Here is a 23,558-nt window from a genome sequence, read left to right on the forward strand (position 1 = left end):
TATAATTTACTCGTAACAAATTCTGAGATCGAGATTTGAGGTGCTCCTACCCTGTGGTTAGTAATCTGCTACTCAAGTTTGTTTACAAATATGACAACTATATTATATTTCTATAATTTTACAAATTACCAATTATTATTTTTTCATAAAATATTCAATTTGTATAGATCATGAATAACTTGTCACTCTATGGTCAGACCAAATGTGGCAAATATATTAAAAAACTTGCCATATTATCAGTCCATGTTTTGAAAATATATTAAACAAATTTATTAATTAATTAGAGAAAAACTAAAAAAAAAATTAACAATTCAACTGTTATGATAATAACAGGGAGATCTCAGACACAGCCACTAAACCAGTGGTTCCCAAAAAGGGTGTCGCGACACTTTGGGTGCCTCGATCGAATGCAACATTCTCAAAATATTACAAAAAAAAAAAAAAAAAAATTAAAATAGTAAATATCCAGTGCATTCTAGCATTTACTTATTTATTCATTTCCTATATATTCAGCCTCTCTAAGGACAATAATACCAATATTCTTATGTTTTTTTTTATCTTGACAAGGGTGCCGCGAATTTTTTTTAATCTAACAAGGGTGGCTGTGATTTGTTTGTTTGCCCGAAAAGGGTGTCATGGCAAGAAAGGTCTGGGAACAGCTGCTCTAAGAATCAGTAAATAACGAACTAGCTAAGTTTCGTTATCATCAATACAAAATCAAATAAAATTATTAAGCACAAACCAGTGATAGCACACCTCATGTCAACAATTTAAAAATCATTATTCAAATAGTTGTTATTAATACTAATATTTTATTAATATAAGTTTAATTAAAGTTCTTAAAAAAAAAATTGTTTTTTCTTTAAATTCCCAATACTCATGATTACTACATCAAAGTAAAATTTACTCATTATACTTTGATATACTAAGGAAGTGAGTATGTTATAGTAGTATAGTATTATTATTGCATACTTAGGTTAGTTGAGTTTTAAATATTTTACTCTTTTTGGCCTAAAAATATACTGGCTGGTTTATCATAATGAAATGTTTGTATGATTAAAATAGTTAGACTTTAACGGCCGATAGGCCTGATTAAATGAATGATAATGCACAAAATATATAATGATAATTAATCAATTGGCTTATTTATTATGGCTAATTAAATTATATATTACTCTATTAATTACTTTATAAATTACAAAGAACAGATATCAGCTTATTTTTATTATTTATTATTTGTATTTATTATGGTAATTCTTTTTAAGTTATGTCATGATCGTTTCCTCGACGTTTCGACCCTCATTGTAGTCATCATCAAACCTAAATAACGAGGAACTATTTCTGTACTGAGACAGAAAGAATGCTCACATTTACTTACTGGAACCCTTCTGGGCCTACGCATCACAGATTTACGGCACAGGGCGAAAGGATGTTGCGAAGATGGATAACGGAGAGAGCCGTAAAACCTATCCCTAAATAAGGCCTACGCTGGCACCCTCTAACCACCTTCAGGCAGAGGGAAGATATACGGGACATAAATATATAAGATAAAAATACTTGCATACAGAAAATATAGAGTTATCAATAAAAAGAAAGACATTGGAGACGTATAACATGTTTATTTTAGTTTGTCCTACATATTGATGAAAATCATAGTTTATACAAAACCGCGTTCGGCCTTTATAGAAAAAATTTTCAGTGTTCTCACGGACATTACAAAATACACGGTCTTGAGAACACAAGAATGAAGTGCAGAGAGATTGTTTAAGAAAGTAGTTTAAAAAAAAAAAATGTATTCTGTACCATTACAACCCATAAAGCGTCAGGGGTTCAGTACTTCGTAAAGAAGTACTGTTACTAGAACAACGGTAATGCAAGGAGGTGATATGGTCAGAATCACGCTCGACTAGAGAGTAGTTATCGGTGGGTATTTAAGTCTACTTTTAGTTTTGCACACCACATCGTATGTGGGGAACGTCAAAATTCTAACAGTCTGTATTTAAGTTTTAACAGGCGGGAGTTTTCTAATTTTTTTCCCATAAAAGGTGTCCTGTGAGCATTTATCTCATGGTAGACAAGATTGTACTATTTGTTTTTTATACAATTGGATGTGATGATGACAAAAATCTTCACGATTACTTTCAATGCAATTTGAAATTGAAATTGTAAATTGCAGTTCTTCCATCAGAGGCTGTAGAGTCCAAAATTCGTAAAAGATCAAAGTTCATCTTGCCTCGGCCTATGATTTAATTTAAGTCCAGGTGAGTAAAATGATTAAATGTGATTAATAATATGTCACGTTAGAAGTATACTGGTTAGAGACATGGAAACCAGAGCAAAACTGTATGAGCAATAGGTAGGGAGGTAAAAGATGGAGTAACAATAACGCCATTAAAGGATTAGCGAAAGGTAAACCAAAGTATAAACAAAGCGGATGAAATACTAGCTAAGTATAGACGATTATTTCCCATTATGAACAAGGCTACACCTCTCCCGAGTTAGAGAATTAAAATTAGACCTTTTTAAATATTCCTTATCTCCTGTGAGCTAGTAAAGATATCTTCCATAGTATTCACTTATTATATTATTTTATAAAACATGCAAGTTACTGAAAACTCAGAACGAGGAGGTTGCTCTGGCCCGCTTGAGAATAGGTCATACTCTCCTCACGCACTCTCACCTGATCAGAAAACTGCCACCTCCAACGTGCAAATATTGTCAGTCCATTCTTACGATTAGACATATTTTTGATGAGTGTACTCACTATTTACCAACAATAAACAGGATAGGACTGGCACCAAATTTATCCGAAACTCTGGCAGATGAGGAAGCTAAAATTACAGGAGTATTTGAATTTTTAAAAGCACATCACCTTCTTTATAAATTATAACTCCTCTTCGATTTTTATGTTTTTTATTTATTTATTTTTTAAAATTATTTTTCTATTTTTTATTTATTTATTTATTTTATTTATTTTTTTACTTTTATCACGCCATAGGCGTTGATGACCAGAGGGTTTTACGCCTTTAAGCAACAAACAACAACAACAACAACAACTCAGAACGAAAATGATTATAAAGGGTTAGATTTTGTTAACAGCACAATTCTTATTTATTTCACAATTGAACGATATTTCAAATGAATCTATCTAGGTACACTGCAGTAGCTAAGACATGCACTCTCAAAGTTGTGTCACCTGTAGTTGGCAATATGCACTGGAGGGCTAAACCTGTTGAATACTTTTGAGGGAAAAAGGTGATTCGTTACTCGCTCCTCGAGAAACATAAATTTTTATAGCAATAGAAAATAAAAATTAAATTTATAAAATATATTGTCAATTTATTACAAAAAAGTGTTTCTGTTTTTTTATAACATTGCCATTAAACTTCATTTCAAAATCGATTGTAGGTAGCATGGTGTGAGGAAGAAACTTAAACCTATTTTTACATTATTTAATATAGAATATTTTAGCCTCTACTATAACCATTTTAATACATGTCTGATAATAATTCTAACATAACAGTTTCACCAATTCTTACAAATTTCGATTAAAATTCTTCTTTTAAATCATTAAGAGCTGTTTCGAACCAGACAAGAAACAAGACCTTCTGGATCCAGTTCAATTCATTTATATACAATGCAAAATTTTTTGGAGATAGATATGTTTAGCAGTTATAAAAAACATCCATTCGGCTTTAACAATTTTTTATTATTTTAAAACTGCATCGTTTAGGCAATTCCGGTCGATTATTATTATCATTATGTGTTAAATTGGTGAAAGCAATGGATGAAATATTCTTTATTGAAGAATGTAAAAATAGGTTTAAATTTCCTCCTCACATCATGCTATATATAATTGATGTTGAAATTAAGTTTAATAGTAATTTAATAAAAAGTAAAAAATAAAATTCGTAGTGGTATATGAAAGTTGTGTGATTTTTTTTTTAATGATTATTTTATTCATTTGTTAATCGTAATGAGAGTTTTGAAGAGGGGGGACAAGCAGGACAGTCAATAATTCAAGAGAAGCAGTCAGTTAGTGTAGCATCTACCCGCCCATGTGATAGACCACTTTATAATTTGTAGAGACTCTCTCGCTACCGACCCTTATCAGTTCCCTGATATATTGTACCCCTGGGGCCTACTGCTTCTGAACAACCTTCCTCTGTGGTTTAGTGCGATTTATTATGGGGAGGGCCGTGTAATAAAAAAAGTCGAAGCGTTTTATTCGTGTACATGTGTATGATTATTTATTTATAGTCATATTATGTTTTTGTCCTGCACGTCTAAGCTGAACTGTAGCAATTTTTGTAAAGCCTGTTTATTTTACAGTTTTATAGCAGTTAGTTCCACCATATCGACATCGAACTAACTCAAACCTACGCAAGGTTAGCAATGCTATATCCTATCCTAATTAAAACCAGAAACGGCTATTCTTCTTTTTAAAACAATTCTCAGGCCACTGCTGATGTACGGCTGTGAAGTCTGGGGAAAAAATTACAATCTTTTCAAAATAATGTCTGAAGAATTGCATTCGATGCTCCTTGGTTTGTAAGAAACAGCCCACTGCATCGGGCATTACAAATAGAACCAATGGAGGATTATATAAAAAAAAAGGTTCATGTAGTTCCACTCCCAGTTAACGACAGCTACAGAAAGGAGCAGTGACCTACAACTTGAGAAACCCTACCACAACCCGAAGATTGAAGCTCAGGCTGCTGCAGGACATCCTGATATAAGTTATATTTCATCAGTTCTATTGAAATTTTATTTTCTTAAATTAACTTTCTTTTATTTTCCATTAGAAGTGAATTGTTTATTTTGTTAAATCTATAAATGTCATTGATTGTTTTTGTTATTAAATTTACTTTATACGTTTTTATTATTAATCTTTTATTGAGAATTATTATTTAGTTTACCTTAATTTTTTTTATTGATTTATATAGACGTTGTATATAGTTAGGGGTGTCTTTTGTATGAGACTATACGTCCCTATAATCAATTGTTAAAAAAAAAAAAAAAAAAAAAAAATGTACCAGGGCGATCTGGTATTAAATAAATAAAATCTCAGTTAATTAATTATTACTTTCTACCATAGTCACTATCGACTCTGTTCCAATCTATCAGGGTAGCAGAACCATAATTTTATTGAATAATTAGGGTCTGTAAAAACACTGAAATAATTTAATTTCATACATTTATTTTACTATTTATTTCTTTTTTTCATTTTCCCTGTATGAGTGGCATTAATTTATTCCATACTGCAAAATATTAATCAACTTATTATGAATCTTGAATTATATGAAATCTCTGAAGGACAGTTTGCCCAATCCCTTTGTTACCGTTTTTATTTATTAAGTCAAACATATCTTATTTACCAATATACTAAATCATAACTATATTTGTTACACACTTTTGCTTATAGATTTTATAATTATATAATATCATTGAGAAAAAATGTGGTGGTTGGGCAAGATGTCGATCAAATCACATCCGTTATTCAAAAATAGTACTGAACCCCAGACCCTTCATGAGTTGTTGGGGCTCAAATTTTAATTTTTTTACTTTTAGATATAAATTAACTTAACTATGTTGTTAATTACTTTATTTATCTGTTCAGTTTGAGAAGAGGAATGGAAGTACAAGATCAGAAGTTGTCCACGACGCGATTCAAGTAGCCAACATCGCTGATTTGGTAAGGATTTGGTTCTCCAATTGTTCATTGTTTCTTAAAGTTACCATTCATTTATTTAAATTATTTTTATAAACAACACTATTTAGGAACTTAATTGGTAAAATTTAATCAATATTATTAGTTGTAATTTATTAGTAATATTTAGTGTAAATACACCAGTAGTAGGAACTTGAGATTTAAATTATAAAAAATAACGCTTTTGAACAACTAAAGAATTTTACTTTGCTGTCATTTCAATTAACTTATATTGAGCTTATTTTAGAAAGATTTTAGTGATCAAGAAAGTCTTTAACAGGTTATTCCAGTCATTAACAGGAAATTTTCCCCGTGGACGTGGAATTTAGCTTGACGTGATAGGGAAGTAAGCTTAGATTTTAGCATTTTGTGAATAAATTTCATGAAAGTGTGCTTACTTTTCGTTTGAACTACTTGATCTAGGTACAATTTCTTCGCCTGAAGAAGTTTTAATTTATACTTAATATTATTAATTATTAATTATTATCAGGTCGTTAAAAAGCCCATTTTAGCAGTATTAGATACCTTTAGTAAGTGTATAATACTTCTTTAATACTAACAGACTAGAGTTTTAATAAATCAATAAAACAACTTTTTGTGAATTGGCCATTTTTAAAGTTTATTTTGAATTTGATGTGTATTCATAAAATGAGTAAATTCAAGACGATATTATCGGATAATGAAGACTTTTGAATTTAGTACTCTATAAAAAAAAAAAAAAGAAATCCAGAACTTTTGAAATCATTTTATTGAGATGAATAATCATTAATAAAATTTGTTTCATCATGATTCATATTTCTACCATTGGTATATTCTCCTATTTGAGTTTTGATACCACTACTGATCCATAATACTACTAATGCATCAGTCATAGGTTGTCAGGTTATTTCAGTTTTGGACTGTTCGTAGCCAAGCGAGTTGAAGAGCCAACAGTTCGAATCCGGATCGACTTTTATTTCTGTGGCTGTCCCAGGAAATTAAAACTTGACACCCCACCATCGTTAGAATAGAGTTGTAACCTGTAGATAACCCCCACCCTCCCGTATGTCAGAAAGGTGGCCATAAAAAAATAATATCACTTATTTTTGATAAAATTTAAAGTAAGATAGCTTTGAGAGAACTTTAAAAATCCAAAGCGACTATTTTAAAGAAAACCCTGAGTAAAATAACATCATAATACTAAAAAGGTTTAAATATTTTTGTTAATGTGCTTACTACTGGTGAATTTAACAAAAAAAATGTATTTGTATGGAAATTCACAAGAATCTGAAATAATTTTAGCCAGTTTCTAAGTTATTATGAAGATGAAAGTAAAATATTGTTTTCACAGTACTTCCGTACCTTGAACACGAGAGTGTCAATTGTGTACATAGAGACTTGGCAAGGAAGCAACCAGGCCCTCATCGACAAGTCCGAGGACATCAGCAGGGCTTTGCTCAACTTCAACGACTACACCTCCAGAAAGTTGTACAGGGTCGAGAAGGATACTGCTCAACTACTCACGTAAGTACATCGAGTCACAAGTGCAACTCCTAGTAACCTCTAAAGTGGCCTGGAATTTAACAGAGTTTAACCTTTTATTATAATTAGACACTGGATCAATTTTTATACTGAAAACGTGAGGAAATCGAAAAATATTCAAACCAAGGTCTATACGCCTCTAGTACAAATTCGTTTAAAACTTTACAAAATTTCGTCAAATTCACAGAACTTTAAGAGTAAAACACAACTATTTCAGTTTCTTAAAAGTAATCTTCTATCTGCTGGTAGAATAGATCAAAAATGCAAGCTGAACATCTAAATATCACACTATCACAATGGAGGTTGTAAGCTACCTTGATAATAGAATAAAAAAGCTGGACCTTTTTATGAACTAGAGGGACTAGGCAGAGGATTTAGATCCAATAATTGGCTGCCTTCTGCTTCAGTTTATATAACAATGTACTGTGCTCCGAGGGCGTGGTCAACTTCTTTCGTTTTGCCTTCATTTTTCCTTTGAAGGAGAATTGGGTATGTCAATTCCTTGCTCACAAAGGTAGTTATAATTGTAAACAGGTGTAAAGTCATACCGCAAACAATTTAAATTATGTTTTATTTATTTGGATGCTAGGCCCTTCTGAACTATGATTGGAATTAAAATTAATACCAACAATTCTTTGAATGAAAAAAGTTTACTAAATTAACGAAAGTATACAGGGATTTTTAGAAAAAAAAAAAGAAAGAGATGTGTTACTCTACGCACTTTGCGTTCGAATATTAAAGTTGAAACTATAACGTCTTTTTTTGTTTTTATGGAATTTTACGTTGCGGTGTCAAAAAACTAACACTATTTTGGCGACGAAAATTCTCTAAAAGTATTGAGCTGTTGTCTTCCTTTCGTTTTGCTCGCTATACTGCTAAAAGATCCTTCTTAGTTGAGGTCTTACCAAGAAGTTGTCCTTTTATGAGAAGATGAATCCTTTTTAGTTCCTCATTAAATACTTAAATGTTATTCACCTTTTTGACAACGATGGCCTAACCTCAACTGAAAAAGATTTGTTTGAGTTTGTTTTTCTCTTGAGTAAGCGCAGTGAGTTGTGATCTGATGAAGCCAGTAATATTTTCAATAACCACTAATCATCTGAATGAATTTTGAAATTAATTTACTTTATAAAAACTACAAAACAGAACTGATTAGTGAAAGCAATAGATATCCAACCAGAGTGTAGGTTTAACTTTGCATTTACAAAAACATGATTTTTTCTCCTTCTAACTCTTTAGGAGAATGCAGATTTCCATTCTGAATCCATATCCATACCAATAATGAAATGAAAAAAAAAACGTAAAACTTGTTTTTTCCACAACCCTTCATATATTTATAGTACATGCATGTATACTCTAACCCATATAGAGATAACACCATCTCTATAAAATTAGATAATATAATATTAGTAAAATAGATGTGGTTCATATTTATTTAATAGAGGCTTTCACTCACCTGATTTCTGTTTGAGACAAATTATATTATTGTGTGGAATATCTCTGTTTTATTTTATATTATTTGTTTTGTCTCACATTTTAGTTAGTTCCATTTCACATAACTATGTTTTCTCTCATATTTATTTCTAGTCAATAATGCTATTTTTTATGTTTTGCTCGTATTGTTTTTAAATAATGAAATCTGTAAATATTCATTCAAAAATTAAATTTCAATTAATTATTTTTTAAGGGTTCTAAATTTTATATCAGTTATATTATTTTTAGGAAACCATTCAATCCATCATATTCAATTTTGTTTTAACATTCAATTTTAAGATTGCCAATTTTATCCTTTTTTTTTTTTGTAGTTAACAACCTTATTCCACATTCTGCCAGGAAAACAGAATTTTCTTTTGGTCCAAAATTCGTAGTAAAAAACTTTTATTAGGTACAGAGTTTAATGGCCAAATTTGGATCATCTCTTCTCCAAAATAAGTACTTCATTTATGTCATGAAATAAATAAGGCTGCTAGGATTATAATGTGTAGCTCTATGATTACCACATTATAATCCTAGAACATTGAAAAATCTGGAATGGAGTACGTTCCCTAATAAATACACTCTGGGTTCTTGATGTGATGTGGGGCATATTCATTACTATCAACTATTATATCTTTTATTTTATTTTATTCTTACTTTGTTTATAACTCTTTTTCTTTGTTCTTACTTTGCTTATCTTGCATGCATTATTGTGTCAAACCACTTGGTTTCCTAAGTTTATATAAATAAATAACACGATAAATAAAACTCATTACTTAGTAATTTAAAATTCAATGTTTCAGAGGCGTGATGTTCAAAGGAGGTGAAGCTGGTATGTCTGTTCCTGAAACAGTGTGCACAGACAAGTCAGTTGGGATTAGTGTAGATGTGAATGCATATGAACTCCACCTCCTAGCTGGTACCATGGCCCACATGATTGGTCACAATATTGGAATGGGTCATGACGGAGGAAGTAAGATGATATTGTATTATTTGCTTAGTTTATTTTCATTTATTAGCTTGGCAGTAATTCTTTCTTATTATTTCTTTTAGGAGAAGAATGCTTCTGTAGGGATTGGCATGGTTGCATTATGGCCCAATCGATTGTGGGTCTCGAAAACGTCCAACCGTACAAATTTAGTGAATGTAGCCGAGCAGATTATAATAGTGCTCTTCGAACAGGTCATGGCCTATGCCTTCTCAATAAACCAAATCAGGTATAAATAAAAATATTTAGAAACAGTACTTAATACAGTAAACATATTTCCATAAATTTTAACTTTTACAATGATTTATTACAAACATTAATTTTGATCTATTATATTTAACTACCTTATCATTCCTCAACACTTCTTTTGTCAGACCGTAACTTACATTACTTTGTCATTTGTAAAAGTGCTAGGATTATGACCACCACCATTGGTTCCTTACTCAACATTTTATGGATTTGCCCTATTAGACTCTGCCCCTATAAGTACTTGCATTATTATAGTTCTTCTGTTTAACCACAACCATAAAAAATTTTAAAAATTTTTATTGCCAATTTTCAGTTAATATCATTAAGTTAATTATTATTATAGATTGTTATTATCAACTGTAATAAATTTGTTTTTATAGTTTGTTCGTAACATTTTTGTAGCTCACTTATTTCTTACTGATTTCAGTTATATGTCCAGCTATAATATTCTTTTATTATGATTTTTTTTTTTTGCTCTGATTAATATTTTTGTTTATTAAACTTTAACCAATGTAGCAATTTAATGGTAGTGGACTTTCTACAAAATTGAGAAGAATATATCAGTAATTTTATTAAAACTCATGTATTAAATACCCCGATATACCTGGGTTAGATGTCCGAATTCAAATTTTGTTGGAAAATTGATTTATATTTTGTGAAAAAACCTATAACGTTATGAATTTTTTTAGCTGGAGGTGAGGCGGTCCTGTGGCAACAGGGTCATTGAGGAAGGAGAAGATTGTGACTGTGGTCTAATACAAGAATGTCAAGAGAATGATCCATGCTGTGACCCATATACGTGTAAGCTGAAAAAAGAATCTGAATGTGCAACTGGAGAATGCTGTGTTGAATGCAAGGTAAGGGGTGGATTTCAACTTCTTCCTACTGTAATTTCACCAAATTTTATGGTAGTTAGCTTACTGTGTTATTGAATAAAGTTTTTTTTCTATCATCATATTTGGCTAGAATATAACTAATCGATACAAAAAATATGTTGCTATTATTATAAAACATAAAAATAGAAATTATTAATTCAAGAGAACTTGCTGCATAGGATTTTCTTTCATGCCTTGAAATATTTTGCTGCTAGCTCAAAACAAAAATGGGGAAACGGAAGAGCTCAAACTTCTCTAGCTGAGTATAATGAGTAGCTAAAGACGTCTACACACGAATTTTTAAAGTTCAGGGCAACAGAAAATATTTCAACAAGTGATTCTACAATCTGTGAATTTCTCTCTATGAGCCAGTTCTCGGTGAAAATTATTGGTGTTTGTTGTGAATTTGGTCTCAAAGGCCAGTTCCTGTACGAGCAAGTACAGTATATCCGTTATCCATAGTTTTATTTTTGTAAAAAATATCCCACAGTATTATTGGTATATTGCAATATTTTCTTTCCTTCATTCTGTAGTATTTCAATTACTTTATGTTGCTTCTTCGTTTACGGATCACTTATTCACTGTTGCTCAACAGTTAGAGTTGCTGATAGTGCATAACCAAGAGGTACATTTAGCCTTTATAGACTTGCAGAAAGCTAATGACACCCCCATTAAAAAAACTCTGGGAAACATTGAGTTTGGCAGGTATTAGTAAAGGTCTAATAAAAGAAATGCAAACCCTGTTCAATATATTTGCAAATGTGAGGGTAAAAATCCTTTATCTTAAACACCTCCCAAATCCAAAGAGTTAAATGCTCTTTATCACCTAGTCTCTTTAACGTGTTTACTGAACAACTTGTCAATAAATGGTTGAAAAAATGGAGGTGTAAAGATATGAAACATATTGATGAATATTTATTTATAATGCAATTTGTATACAATATCAGAGGAATGTAACCTCCAACTGAGAAGACTTTTAGAGTAGTAATCCAAATAGGTTCTGAAAATATAACTAGAGAAACTAGTACTAAGTGAACCTAAGAGAATAAATAAATGGAAAAGAACCTTTTGATACTAACCTTTCATCAAAAATATCTTCATGAAGAAAGATTATTGGAACCCTAAACTCAGTTGTATGAAATAAAAATATCTCATTCGGAACAGAAAATAAGAATCTATTTATCCTTCTACAGGGAACAGTCTTATATGATGCCAAAACCTGGACAGTTAAAATGCAGACTCAAAAATTACTGTCTTTAGAGATGGATTTTCTAAGCTGCAACATTTCTAGGCTCCAGCTTATGTCTAATAGAATTATTAGACAAAATATAGGGCAAAAAAGGATATGTTTTTATAATATTGATACCAAGAGGCTTGACCACTAAATGAGGATGGAAAGTGACAAATGTTTTCCCGAAAAAAGTTTTCTCATATAAGCCAGGATATAGAAAGAATTGGAATGGCCATGGGAAAGGTGGATTGAAGATAAAGAAGTGGTGATAGCTGCAAGAGGTACATCAGTCTGACAGAAAAGGATGGACAATGAAAATGTTGTGCTCAGGATATACTATTCTAATCCAAATCAATAAAATCTTAGCTTCATTATACAATCAGTTTTAATCACTCAATTTTAGTTACTTACTAGTTATTGATTAATTTAGGCATTTGTATTTCTTGCAATTAAATAATTATGTAAAATGTATGACTTTCCTTTTAAAAATATGTATTAGGACAAACTATTAGATTAAAAAGCATAATATTGGGATACACTTATCCAAGATAAAAGGAGAGACAAAATACATTTTGGCAACTATTGCTTATTGTAGTGATTTTAGTTAAAGCAACATTTTAGTTGAACATAATTTTTTTTCCTGCTTTATTTTCTTTTTGTTTTTTACTTATTCTTTTATCCTTTGAAAACTTCATAATGATTTAATTTAGTATTAAAATGTCACATGCGAGTTTCCATGTCTCAGATTTTCTAGCATGTTCTTCTGGATTAAAAATATTTATATTTTAAATATATATAATATAAATTATATGTGTAATGAAATGTAATTTTTTTAACTGATTAAATTTTCAGTTAAAGCCAATGGGTGTTGAGTGCCGGCCTGCTACAAATGAATGTGATTTGCCAGAACATTGTAATGGAGAGGATGGCCAATGCCCGCCTGACTTCCATAAGAAGAACGGTATATCATGTGACTCAGGAAAAGGTTATTGCTTCAATGGAATCTGTCCAACTTTAGATATTCAATGCAAACAAATTTGGGGTTATAGTAAGTTTTTTTTTCCATTTTTATATAAATGAGGAACTTATATATTGGTTTGGTATACTGTAAAATGCCTATACACATTTAATTGTAATATGTTTGAATTAAAGGTGCAAAAGCTGGAGATGCAGAATGTTTCAAGCAGTTCAATCCGAAAGGTTCTTTTAGTGGCCACTGTGGAACAGATAGTGATAAACAATATATAAAATGTGATAATGAGTAAGTACTAAATGTTTCATAGGTTTATTTAAAAAAATAATAATAATATATCTGTAGTTTTATTTAATTAAGTTATCCAAAAACTTAATGGAAATTTTTGTTTTAAAGAAATGCCCTCTGTGGATCCCTCCAATGCCAATTAGGAAATGCCTATCCTGTCTCGGCCGGTGTCGACCAACTTTTCTCTAGAACCATTATATCTATGAAAGGAGTGGAATATGAATGCAAGTACGTACAACTGTTTAAAATTCAAAAGCTTGAACTTTGATTTTGTTGGAATTGTTTCAGAATTTTAAACTGTTTTATTTAATTATACACATTTTTTTTTTTTATTAATTGGTGTATATATACATTAATAGTTTAATAGATACCTGAATGCTGAAAAAACCAAGGCTATTCTTATTAGTTCCCAGCGCCTCCTTCATTCCCTCCCTTACTATCCTCTACTCTTCTTAACAACCAACTGATTCATTTCTATCCTACAATAAAAAACCTTGGAGTTACCTTTGACCAATACCTCTCCTGGAATAATTACATTTCCTAAATCGCACGTAAATCCATAACTGTACTCAAACAATTTCTAAGATTCCATAATTCCATTCCTCATAACACCCGTCAGCTCCTAGTATCCTCTCTCGTCTTCCCCCACCTTGACTACGGTTCCTTAGTCTATGGAGGGCTATCTGCAGGACGAGAGCTGAGACTGAAGAGACTCATGAACTGCTTTGTAAGACTTATCTTTGGATTTCCAAGGTGCTCTCAAGTCTCCCGCTGGTATACTGAGTTGAAGTGGCTCTATCCAATCTCCCAAAGGCAATACCTCCTTGGTATTTTCCTATTAAAATAAAAAAAAACCTACCTATATCCTTGATCTGCTGACTCTTCGTTCATCCATCTATTCATTAAACATCAGATCCCAACCGACTGATTTATATATGCCCTCCTATAGAACCAAATCCTTCGTCATACGTGCAACCTCCTTCTGAAATTCTTTTCCCATCTCCATTCGCCAATCCTCATCCATTCTTTCCTCTAAACAACACCTATTCATTCACTTATTGTATAACCAAACCTCCACATCATTGTAATAAAATAAATAGGCATACATTGATTAACATTATAAACAGTAGTTAAGCCAATATTCCAATGTAATTTCATTTTACTTACTGGAAATGACATTGTAATAGTAACATTGAAACGTAATTGCTTACCAGACAAAAATCTTAATGTATGAACCATGTATTTCTTCTTAGGGGACATATGTCCCAGAATAAAATTATATTTTCATTTTAATTTTTTTTTTTTTTTCATTTCATTTCCATTCATTCATTCATTCATTATATTTCTTATCAAGAATTTATTTATACCCTTTATCTACTTTTTATTGTCTCCTCTGCTCATTATCAAGTTCAACAAATAAAAATATTTATAATCAACAATTTTACAATTAGCATACAGTTACAATCAACAAAGGTTATATTGCACCTTAATAAAAAATTTTTTACACATTTACATATAAAAATTTAATATTTAAATATGTATACATTCACTTCACTGATTTATAAGCATATACACATCTAAATTGTTTCTTAAGATTAAGCAAAAATTACTCAGTAAATAACAACAATAATTTTTTTCCCTTACCTTATTATTAATTTGTGGACATATGAAATGAATATAAATCCTTATTTATTTATTTGTTTATTTCTCATTAGTGCTGTTTTCAAACATTGTTTGTCTAAAACAGTTTTTACAATTGAAAATTATTTTTACTTCAATTGATTATTGACATTTAAATATTATTTATAAATTACCTTTTAAATTGCACTTTTTTCTTTCTGTTCATTTACCTATCCAGGTTTCAATTTCCTGTGCCCGGCATTGGCATTGCTTTGAGGATTTGCTTAATTCTCTTTCTCTATGTTATGTATTGATTTTAATTTGTTATTTTACTAATTGCTAATTGTTTTAAAAATTATTTTATTTATTATATACACTTAATGCTGTCCAATATATAAAATAAAATAATTAAATGCTTTATTTAATAGACAAGAGTTTTGTCACTGCATAATATTTCATTTTTATTTTTTAAATTCTTACTTAGAACAACAAAACCATCATTTTTATTTAATTTATAAAATTAATTGTATTACAAATATTATTAAATTCTGTGTTTATTGGTAGATATTTTTTTTTTTATTTGTCAAATAAGGACTACAAGCTGGCCCATGGAACAACCAGATCTTCCTGAAGCAGGCCTCGTCAGGGACGGCACCCCATGTGGAGCCCAATTGGTAACATTCCACTTCAATGTCATTAATTATAAGAAAAAAACAAACAACAACAATTATTTACTAATTATTGTAATGATTTAGGTTTGTGTGAATCAGACGTGTACCAGCATTTTCCCGTTTATAAGTACAGTTAAGTGCCCAATGAACCATAACAGTCTAGAATGCTCTAAACATGGGGTAAATATAAATATTTCATTATCTATTAGATACTTTTTAAAATAAGAGTAAACTAATTTTTAAAAATCTACTATTTCAGTCATGTAACAATGCCAATAAGTGCCACTGTGAGCCAGGTTGGACTGGTCCAGATTGTTCTATCCAGGTCGAGATCATGAACACTCCAGTACCAGATGGAACTCAATCGCCAAGCGATAGCAAAGAACCATCCCTTGAGGGCCAAATGAAAAAGAAAGAGACAGCATATGGTAAACTTATTTATAAGTATATTTCTTTCTTTAAATCTTTTAAAATGCTTAATCTCTTAAGATAAATATATTTAAATTAAACCAACCATTCACTTAAAAAATGCTTATTACCTACAGTATTTAAAAAAAAATTCTTGTTAATATTATTTAATTTAATGTTATCTTCACAAAATCATTGTATTAATAGCTCTTCCAATCGAGCATAATATCTCAACAACACAAGCCTAAGACGGGAAAGACACAACCTCACTTTCCAATGTTACCCACTAGTTCATATCCAACCCTACAATTTCTGTTTCTATTGTTCCATATGTTCGTTATATATGAAATATATATATACATTTTCTGATGTTTAACAAAATCTAATAACTTTGTGTTTCTTAGTATTAATTAATTTAAACGGTTTTGGTGATGATGAATTTGCTTTTTTAATTTGCAAAATTAGAGTCATGAACCAAATAAGTAAAAAAACAAAAAAGAGTTCCCTGGTCCATTTTATTCTGATTTTGAATTCTTCAAAATTTGGTAAAGGGAGATCTCTATTTGGTGGTGATATACTTTTAATCTCTCTAGGCCTTATGCTCTATTATTATTGGTGCACATGTAGGTGGTTACGAGCATTCCTTTTTTAATGAATAGCTTCCAAGAAGTCCCAACCTAAAACATCACTGTTGTTTGATCGAACTCTAAACCAATATACTTACACATGCATGAGGCCATTATCAATTATTATATTGAGTCAGCTCATTGTTGGTAGTTGTTTCATCTCCTAATATTTCTACACCGCCGGAGTTGTCTTCTCTTCGAAGATGAGCTGGCGTAGTGTGTTCTCTTTATTGATTTGTCCCTGCTGTAATGGAGGTGTTCTGTTTCCATTTGTCCCAATGTGCTCCAGTATTGTGGGGTTGGTGATATTGCTCAAAATTCCGACACTAAGTTGAAGACTGATAACTGGAGGTTGGATGGAGCAGGATGGTAAAGACGTTCCAGGCATACTTGCCACAGTGCCACAGGATGTACTCGTGCATCCACTACTGAGCTCACCTCGCTAATCATGACAAACTCATATCAAAATCTATTCAGAGAAGTGAAGGACGAGCTTATCTAGTCAATTCAGTGGTGAATGTCGGTTGTGGTCCAGAAGAGGAGTGAATTCTCCTCACAGGCCTTCATATTGTCACTGACATTTATTGTGAATGTTGTAAAACTACCCGTGGCTGGAAATATGAGCACACCTTTGAATTGAGTAGAATTATTATATTCAATAACTTTGATTGAAACTGTCAAAAAATAAGCCTTTTTTTATATAATATCACTAAATTATTTGATAAAGAGGGAAATATTTTTGTTTTACTTATAATATTTAATTTAGTTAGAGGTTCTCTTTTTGAAACAAATTAAGTATTATTTTTTATGTATATTCAAGCTACAGTATATGGGCAAAAAAATAATACTTAGTTTTGGATTAATCATATTCGAAGATTCTCAATCACTTTCTTCTGTCAACATTATGAATAAATTTATAATGTAATACTTGCTAAATTTTAGACAATAACAACAAGTTTAAGCTTTTCCTTTTGTTATGTTTTCCCTCCCAAATACACCTGTACAACATTCTAAAGTAGATTGTAATTTTTGAGCCAAGTATTTACATCAGGAATCATAACAATTTATTGAATTTAATTGTAATAAATAATATAAGCTAATAAATTTAAACTTTGTTCATTTTCTTATGTGAAAGACATGATATACGTATACTCAGAGGCAAAAACAGTGTCCGCCCTTTGGAGGCTTTCTTCACCATTTCTTTATACCTAAAAATACTTCAAACTGATGTTTAGGTTGATCATTCTTGATCTAAAGAATATCAAGACTGTATTTCTGGACTTAACTCAGAATTGTTGAAATGTGAATTAAATCTCTGTATCTCTGACTTTAACTCTCCCATATTAGGCAGATAATATATTTGTGTTAGAGATAGATTTCCCTTCTAACATAATAAAAAAAGTTAAATGAATGCTCATTCTAGAAGTTCAAAAAACTGTGGTATTTATTGTTTGCTTGTTAAGACCAAAAAAGGTGATCTTTTTTTTTTTGTTGCCTTTCAATTCATATAAACATAATAGTTGATGAAGACCCACTCCATGAAGATGGATTATAATATTTAGTTGGGAATAATATTTATTTTTCTGACGGCCAAGTGCAAATAAATTTATTCATACAGTCCTAAAAGAATTATAGCTTTTTATTGATATTTTATAGGTTAATCAAAAGTCATCCTTTATTTCCATACAAAATTATATTATTATAACTATGTATTTATTTAATTATATCTAGAGCGTTTTGACCATAAGATTCATATTCACACTTAAATGAGAAAGCGGTGTGGGAAATAATATTTTTCAGGAAGGGACCATGAGAACTTAAGCACACTGACGATGGTCTTCATTATGGTAGGAGTTGTGAAAGGGGTCTTCATTTGCTTTGCCCTAATTGCGGTTTGCTACAGGTACACAATCAGAGGAAACCAAAATACTTCCTCAACTGTAAATAAAGCAATTAATACCTGTGAGCAAGCGCTAATTTTTATATTTTATCTCTCGCATTGTACGCCGATTTTTGTTGGTTACAGAAATGCTTTATGTGTTTTGCGACATTATAAATATTTGTTTTGATGCAGGTGCTGATATGTGAAAATAAATCTATTTTAAATCTACAACTTGAAAATAACTGATGCTATCATTGTTTATACAAAACAAAAATAAATTAGCCTCTATTTACCATGAGCATGCTGCAACAGACAAATATTTGTTAAAATACTGAAAGGAATGTGAAATGTTGGTACATATTCATGTATTCAGTGTTGCTTGTTGTGGTTAAATATATATCTATTATCTGTACCAATGAAAATGGTTATTGGTAATGCCAGACTTTTGTTTGTGTACTATTTGTAATGTTGAATATGAATCTATTGCTAAAGAATTAATAAGAATTCTAAACAGCTTTCTTTTCCATCTTTGTCTAACTGTCCGATTCTTTCTTCTCTTCACTACATACTTCATTTAGCTCTGGTTGGTGCATGAACTATTTACATTTGAGAATTAAAATTCTCCTTAACCTATATTCTTTTATTCCCAAGTTTTATCCTTTTAAAACCACACCCATATCTAAAGTATTATTTTAATCGGTGTGTAATGAATCTATTGTTTTTTTTTTGTTTTTCTTTGTTCGATGCAGAAAATTCTCACAGCACGAACACTGTGTTCCTGGTGGGTACTTTAATGTCGGTGGTGGGGGGCGTATTCATAGTGTTTGCGCTGAGTGCGTTGTGCTACAGATCTGTCGTAGTCCACAAAAACTTCTCCCTATGTCTCAGGTTAGTTGATATTGCTAAATTTAACAAAAACACATGTACCTTAATGTGGTCTTTGTTTTATTTAAATTTTTATTTATATCTTTTAATACTTTAAATTATATGTTTTATTTTTATTTAGTTTTATCAGTGCAAGCATGAAATGTAGAAATATAATGGGTGTCTTTCTAGTTAATATAAGTGTTCTTAATTATTGCTTATTAAATAAATCTTCATAAATCACATCCTTCCAATTTTAATTACTATCAGAACAATAAAGATTCAACTAAATAATTTCAAATCGGTATTGGTTTCACTCTTGTCCAGTTGTTTTTATGAAAAATATTATGTCTTGTTTCAGTTTATTTATGTCTAAGGTTTTAATAATTATTGCAACTCAGTTTAATAATCATTTTAGAAGTAATTATTATTGTAAAATATTTTTTCATGTCAAAAATTTTATAATTCAACATTATTTAAATGTCAATTATCAGCATTATTTAATTAAGAATGAGTCTTCACTGATAAAGAGATGTAATTGCTCCAAGTATTTAAATGGACTGGTACTCTCAGCTAGTTCAACTTGAACTGTACCTACAGAGCCTTGGAATGTCGACAGGCAAACACCAGTACTCAATTCCGAGTGCCTTAATGCACATCACCTTACATAAATCAAGACCAAAGGTCTCTGCCCTTGGCTGATGGTCCAACTAGAACTTAATCAGTGCTCATTCATTTCTCTGTCATAGTCAAGACTAACTAAGCTCCTAGTTTTATTGGCTGGTTTTGGAATTTCTCATCATTTTTATTCTATTATCAATAATGTATATTTCAATTCAATAAGCAGCAGATAAAACTATGTGGTTTTAACTTAAGTAGTAAAACTCAATTCTTTATTAGTTTTTGACCATTCTAAAACTTTTAAGTGGCCCATAATGTGATAGGTGATTGCAGATACTGTAATTTCTAAACTTTATTGTAAGTTCTGAAATATTATTTAGTTATGATTAATTTAATAAGCAATACATTAAATTTTCCCAAACTATGAAAGTCATTCATTCACATAACACCATTTTGAATGAGTAAGCAAGTCATCAGGTACCATAAAATAGTTGTTGAACCTTAAAGTTCATGAAAGTATACTTATTAAGTAGGAAATCAATATCCCTAAAATTACTTAATGATACCTTGCACTGATTTCTTTGCTACCTATTGATTTATTTATGTTAAAGCTTTTCACTTTTGTTTTCTTTTAGAAATGTCAATAATTTATTGACCGTTCTATGCTCTTTTACTTTTAACATACTTATTTCTGTTCTCATTATTATTTTCTGCTTCACAAAATCAAGTAGAAAAATTTAGAATAAAAGCTTCATATAATAGAAAATTAATTATAATAAGAGGTTCAGGTGGATAAAATGAGAAAAAAAAAATTAATAAATAAAATATTGTTCAAAAAATAAATCCCTGAACTTTTTAACTCTTTTTTTTTTCTATTAATCATAATACTATAGTTGCTTAGCACAATTATCTCATACAATAGGCTTCGGCAGCAAGATTCACTAGGTTTCGCATGATCATAGAATTTTATTGTCAAACACTGCTTCACAGACATTAATATAGACTAGCAGTGCTGATAAGATGTTTAATCTAAATATAAATACTTTTATTAGCAATATGAATAATGTATAGTTATAATTTATTATATATGTTTAGTTTACAATTAAATAACTTATTAGTTTAAAGAATTAAAAAAATAATGGGTGTGTAATCCTTCATTTCACTTCCTTTTCCTGATCACTTATCCTGTTTAACGGCTAACTCCAGTCAAATCCAGATTTGTTTTTATTTTTAAGCTTGTGATTTTACATGTGTTTGGTGTTATTTTATTATTTTTAATATACATATTTAATATCTTTTAATTTTTGCATTTTGTGTCTGTACGTTTATGTTTATTCAATATAAATTATGAAGTATATGATATGGTATGGTTTCCTTTAATTTAAACTTAACTTGAGGGTAAGCTAACATTTAGAAATAATAAAACGTAATTTAACACAAATTATTTGGTTGTGTCACATTAAGTGTAAGCTTAATAGGTGACTATAACATAAAGTGAATACATAAACAATTTACTAATTATTAATGTGAGCCAACTTTAATTTTGAATTGTTAACATGAGCTTTTAACAAAATATTATTTATTTTGAGATTAACCTTGGAAAACTTCCATCTTAAACGTTCTTCTTCAGCAATCACCTGACCAATCAGTAACCTGATTACCTTTTCTCGATCCCAAGGACAAGTTGATAGAAAACAGATTGTTTAAACTTTTATTTTAGATGGGGTAAAAAATGTCTTCTTGCTGTGTATTTCAGTTTAAGATTTTTTTTTTTTATGAAGAGATAATGAAAAAAAAATCTCATTGGTAGAATAGCTTAGAAACCATGGATTATACTATGATTAATTTTTAAAAAATGGACAGTTTTTATTAATGGCATTGCAAAAAATTTACATTTCATGTGATACTTCCAGGTATATTACATATATATTATCATATATATTACAGTGAGTTACCTTTTAATTCATGTCAGGGTTGCTAAAAACTATTATTTTCCCTCGAATACACCCTCAAGTGATGGAGTTAAAAAGCAATAAATGTTTAGTTGAAAAAGATTTTTTATTGCATGGTTATAGTTGGATATGCTCAGAAGTGAGATAGTTTTTTCTTGTGGCATGCTGCTCGTTATTATTTATTTTCTAATTCTTTCAAATGAATTGGTTCCTTAAATATTGAATTGATTATTTAAATATTTTCAATTTATTATATTAAATTTTTAATCTTTGTAACATTTATTAACAATTGTATAATTTACTAGTTTTAACCAATAATTTTTTTTGGAATGGTAATTGCTAGTAATTCTGCTTCTTATTTCAGAAAGTATTTTAATAAATACCCTTTTAAAATTATAAGATTACTTATTATGAAAAATGAAATTTATTATTTAGAAGAGTTAAAACATTGCTTAACAAATGATTATTTCAAGTTTAATTGTATTTATTACCAACAATTAAATGGTCTTTGTATAGGAGGCAAACATTCTATGATTTTAAGTGAATGTTATTTCAGTCAAATATCAATGTGTAATTGACAAAATTAGAAGAAAAGATAGTGTTAATTATGAGTATATTCTGATGTATATTCTAATAATTGGTGGGTATATTCTAATTTTAATTTTATGAATAATATTAAAATTATAATTCTAAAAAATATTTAAAGTTATTAAAAAAAAAACACAAAATATATTATTTACAATAGAATTCGTTGTTCTTACATTGAAATATTAGAAATATTACATATTGAAATATTTAGACATAGACTTAATAGTAGAAAAAAAAACTAGAAAATGCAACAAAACAGTGGTGACAGAGTCCTTAGTTATCATTCAATTCATCTTAGACACCTGAATAAAAACATCAACAAACATTTAATTTAAAAAAACTATTTTACTATCAGATGACAAATAATCAAAAGATATTAAGAATAAAATTAGAAATACTTTATGTAACAATTTTTATCCATGTGGATTTGTTAATAATATATGTATTGAATACTTAAATGAACTAAATAATATTAATAAAAACCTTTAGATTTTTTTTTCCTACCTCCTAAAACAAATTACAATATATACAAAAGGAAATATATGTACATATGCCGGCCATTGAAAGCATCTTGTTTTGCCTGTATACCAGTTTTGCCACAACCCCTCACAATAGCCGAGCGTTCTAAACCATAGACCTCTGGCACGTATATCATATGACAGATCTTCAAAAACCTTTAGTAATAAATGGAATAAATTAATGGGTAGTAAAATAATAATAAAGGTGGGAAGAAAAGCATAATAACAGACTATTTCAAAATTAAAGCTCATGAAAAAATATATAAATTAAAATAAAACAAATTGTGTTATAAATTATCATAAACTTGAATATATCCATAGATACCAAAAATTACATGTAAAATTAAAATTGCATTTTTGAAATATGATTGTGAAAATTTAAAATTTGGTATGTGCAGTGACAATAAATTAGATAAATTCATAATCAATACAAAGGATATAATTGAAAATGAAAAATAAACAAAATACCAGGGCATTCAAAAAGTCCTGTCGTTTTT

General features: G+C 29.8%; 1 protein-coding gene across 8 annotated transcripts in view; it reads left to right on the top strand.

Moving 5' to 3' along the window:
• mmd (mind-meld) overlaps positions 1–23,558 on the top strand; it is a gene marked incomplete at its 5' end in the record, with an annotated part of 153,114 nt that overhangs the window by 102,686 nt on the left and 26,870 nt on the right. For 7 of the 8 annotated variants that reach the window (XM_014435115.3, XM_067053173.1, XM_067053172.1 and 4 more), the window contains 12 exon segments: positions 5,621–5,695; positions 7,041–7,213; positions 9,511–9,680; positions 9,761–9,924; positions 10,634–10,801; positions 12,903–13,098; positions 13,203–13,311; positions 13,420–13,539; positions 15,524–15,605; positions 15,687–15,782; positions 15,862–16,030; positions 19,268–19,406. In XM_014435115.3, the coding sequence (XP_014290601.3) occupies positions 5,621–5,695; positions 7,041–7,213; positions 9,511–9,680; positions 9,761–9,924; positions 10,634–10,801; positions 12,903–13,098; positions 13,203–13,311; positions 13,420–13,539; positions 15,524–15,605; positions 15,687–15,782; positions 15,862–16,030; positions 19,268–19,406 (1,661 nt within the window). 8 annotated transcript variants of the gene reach the window in all.

Source organism: Halyomorpha halys, unplaced genomic scaffold, assembly GCF_000696795.3.
Source record: "Halyomorpha halys isolate HHAL.00 unplaced genomic scaffold, Hhal_1.1 Scaffold1519.1, whole genome shotgun sequence".
Classification (NCBI taxonomy): domain Eukaryota; kingdom Metazoa; phylum Arthropoda; class Insecta; order Hemiptera; family Pentatomidae; genus Halyomorpha; species Halyomorpha halys.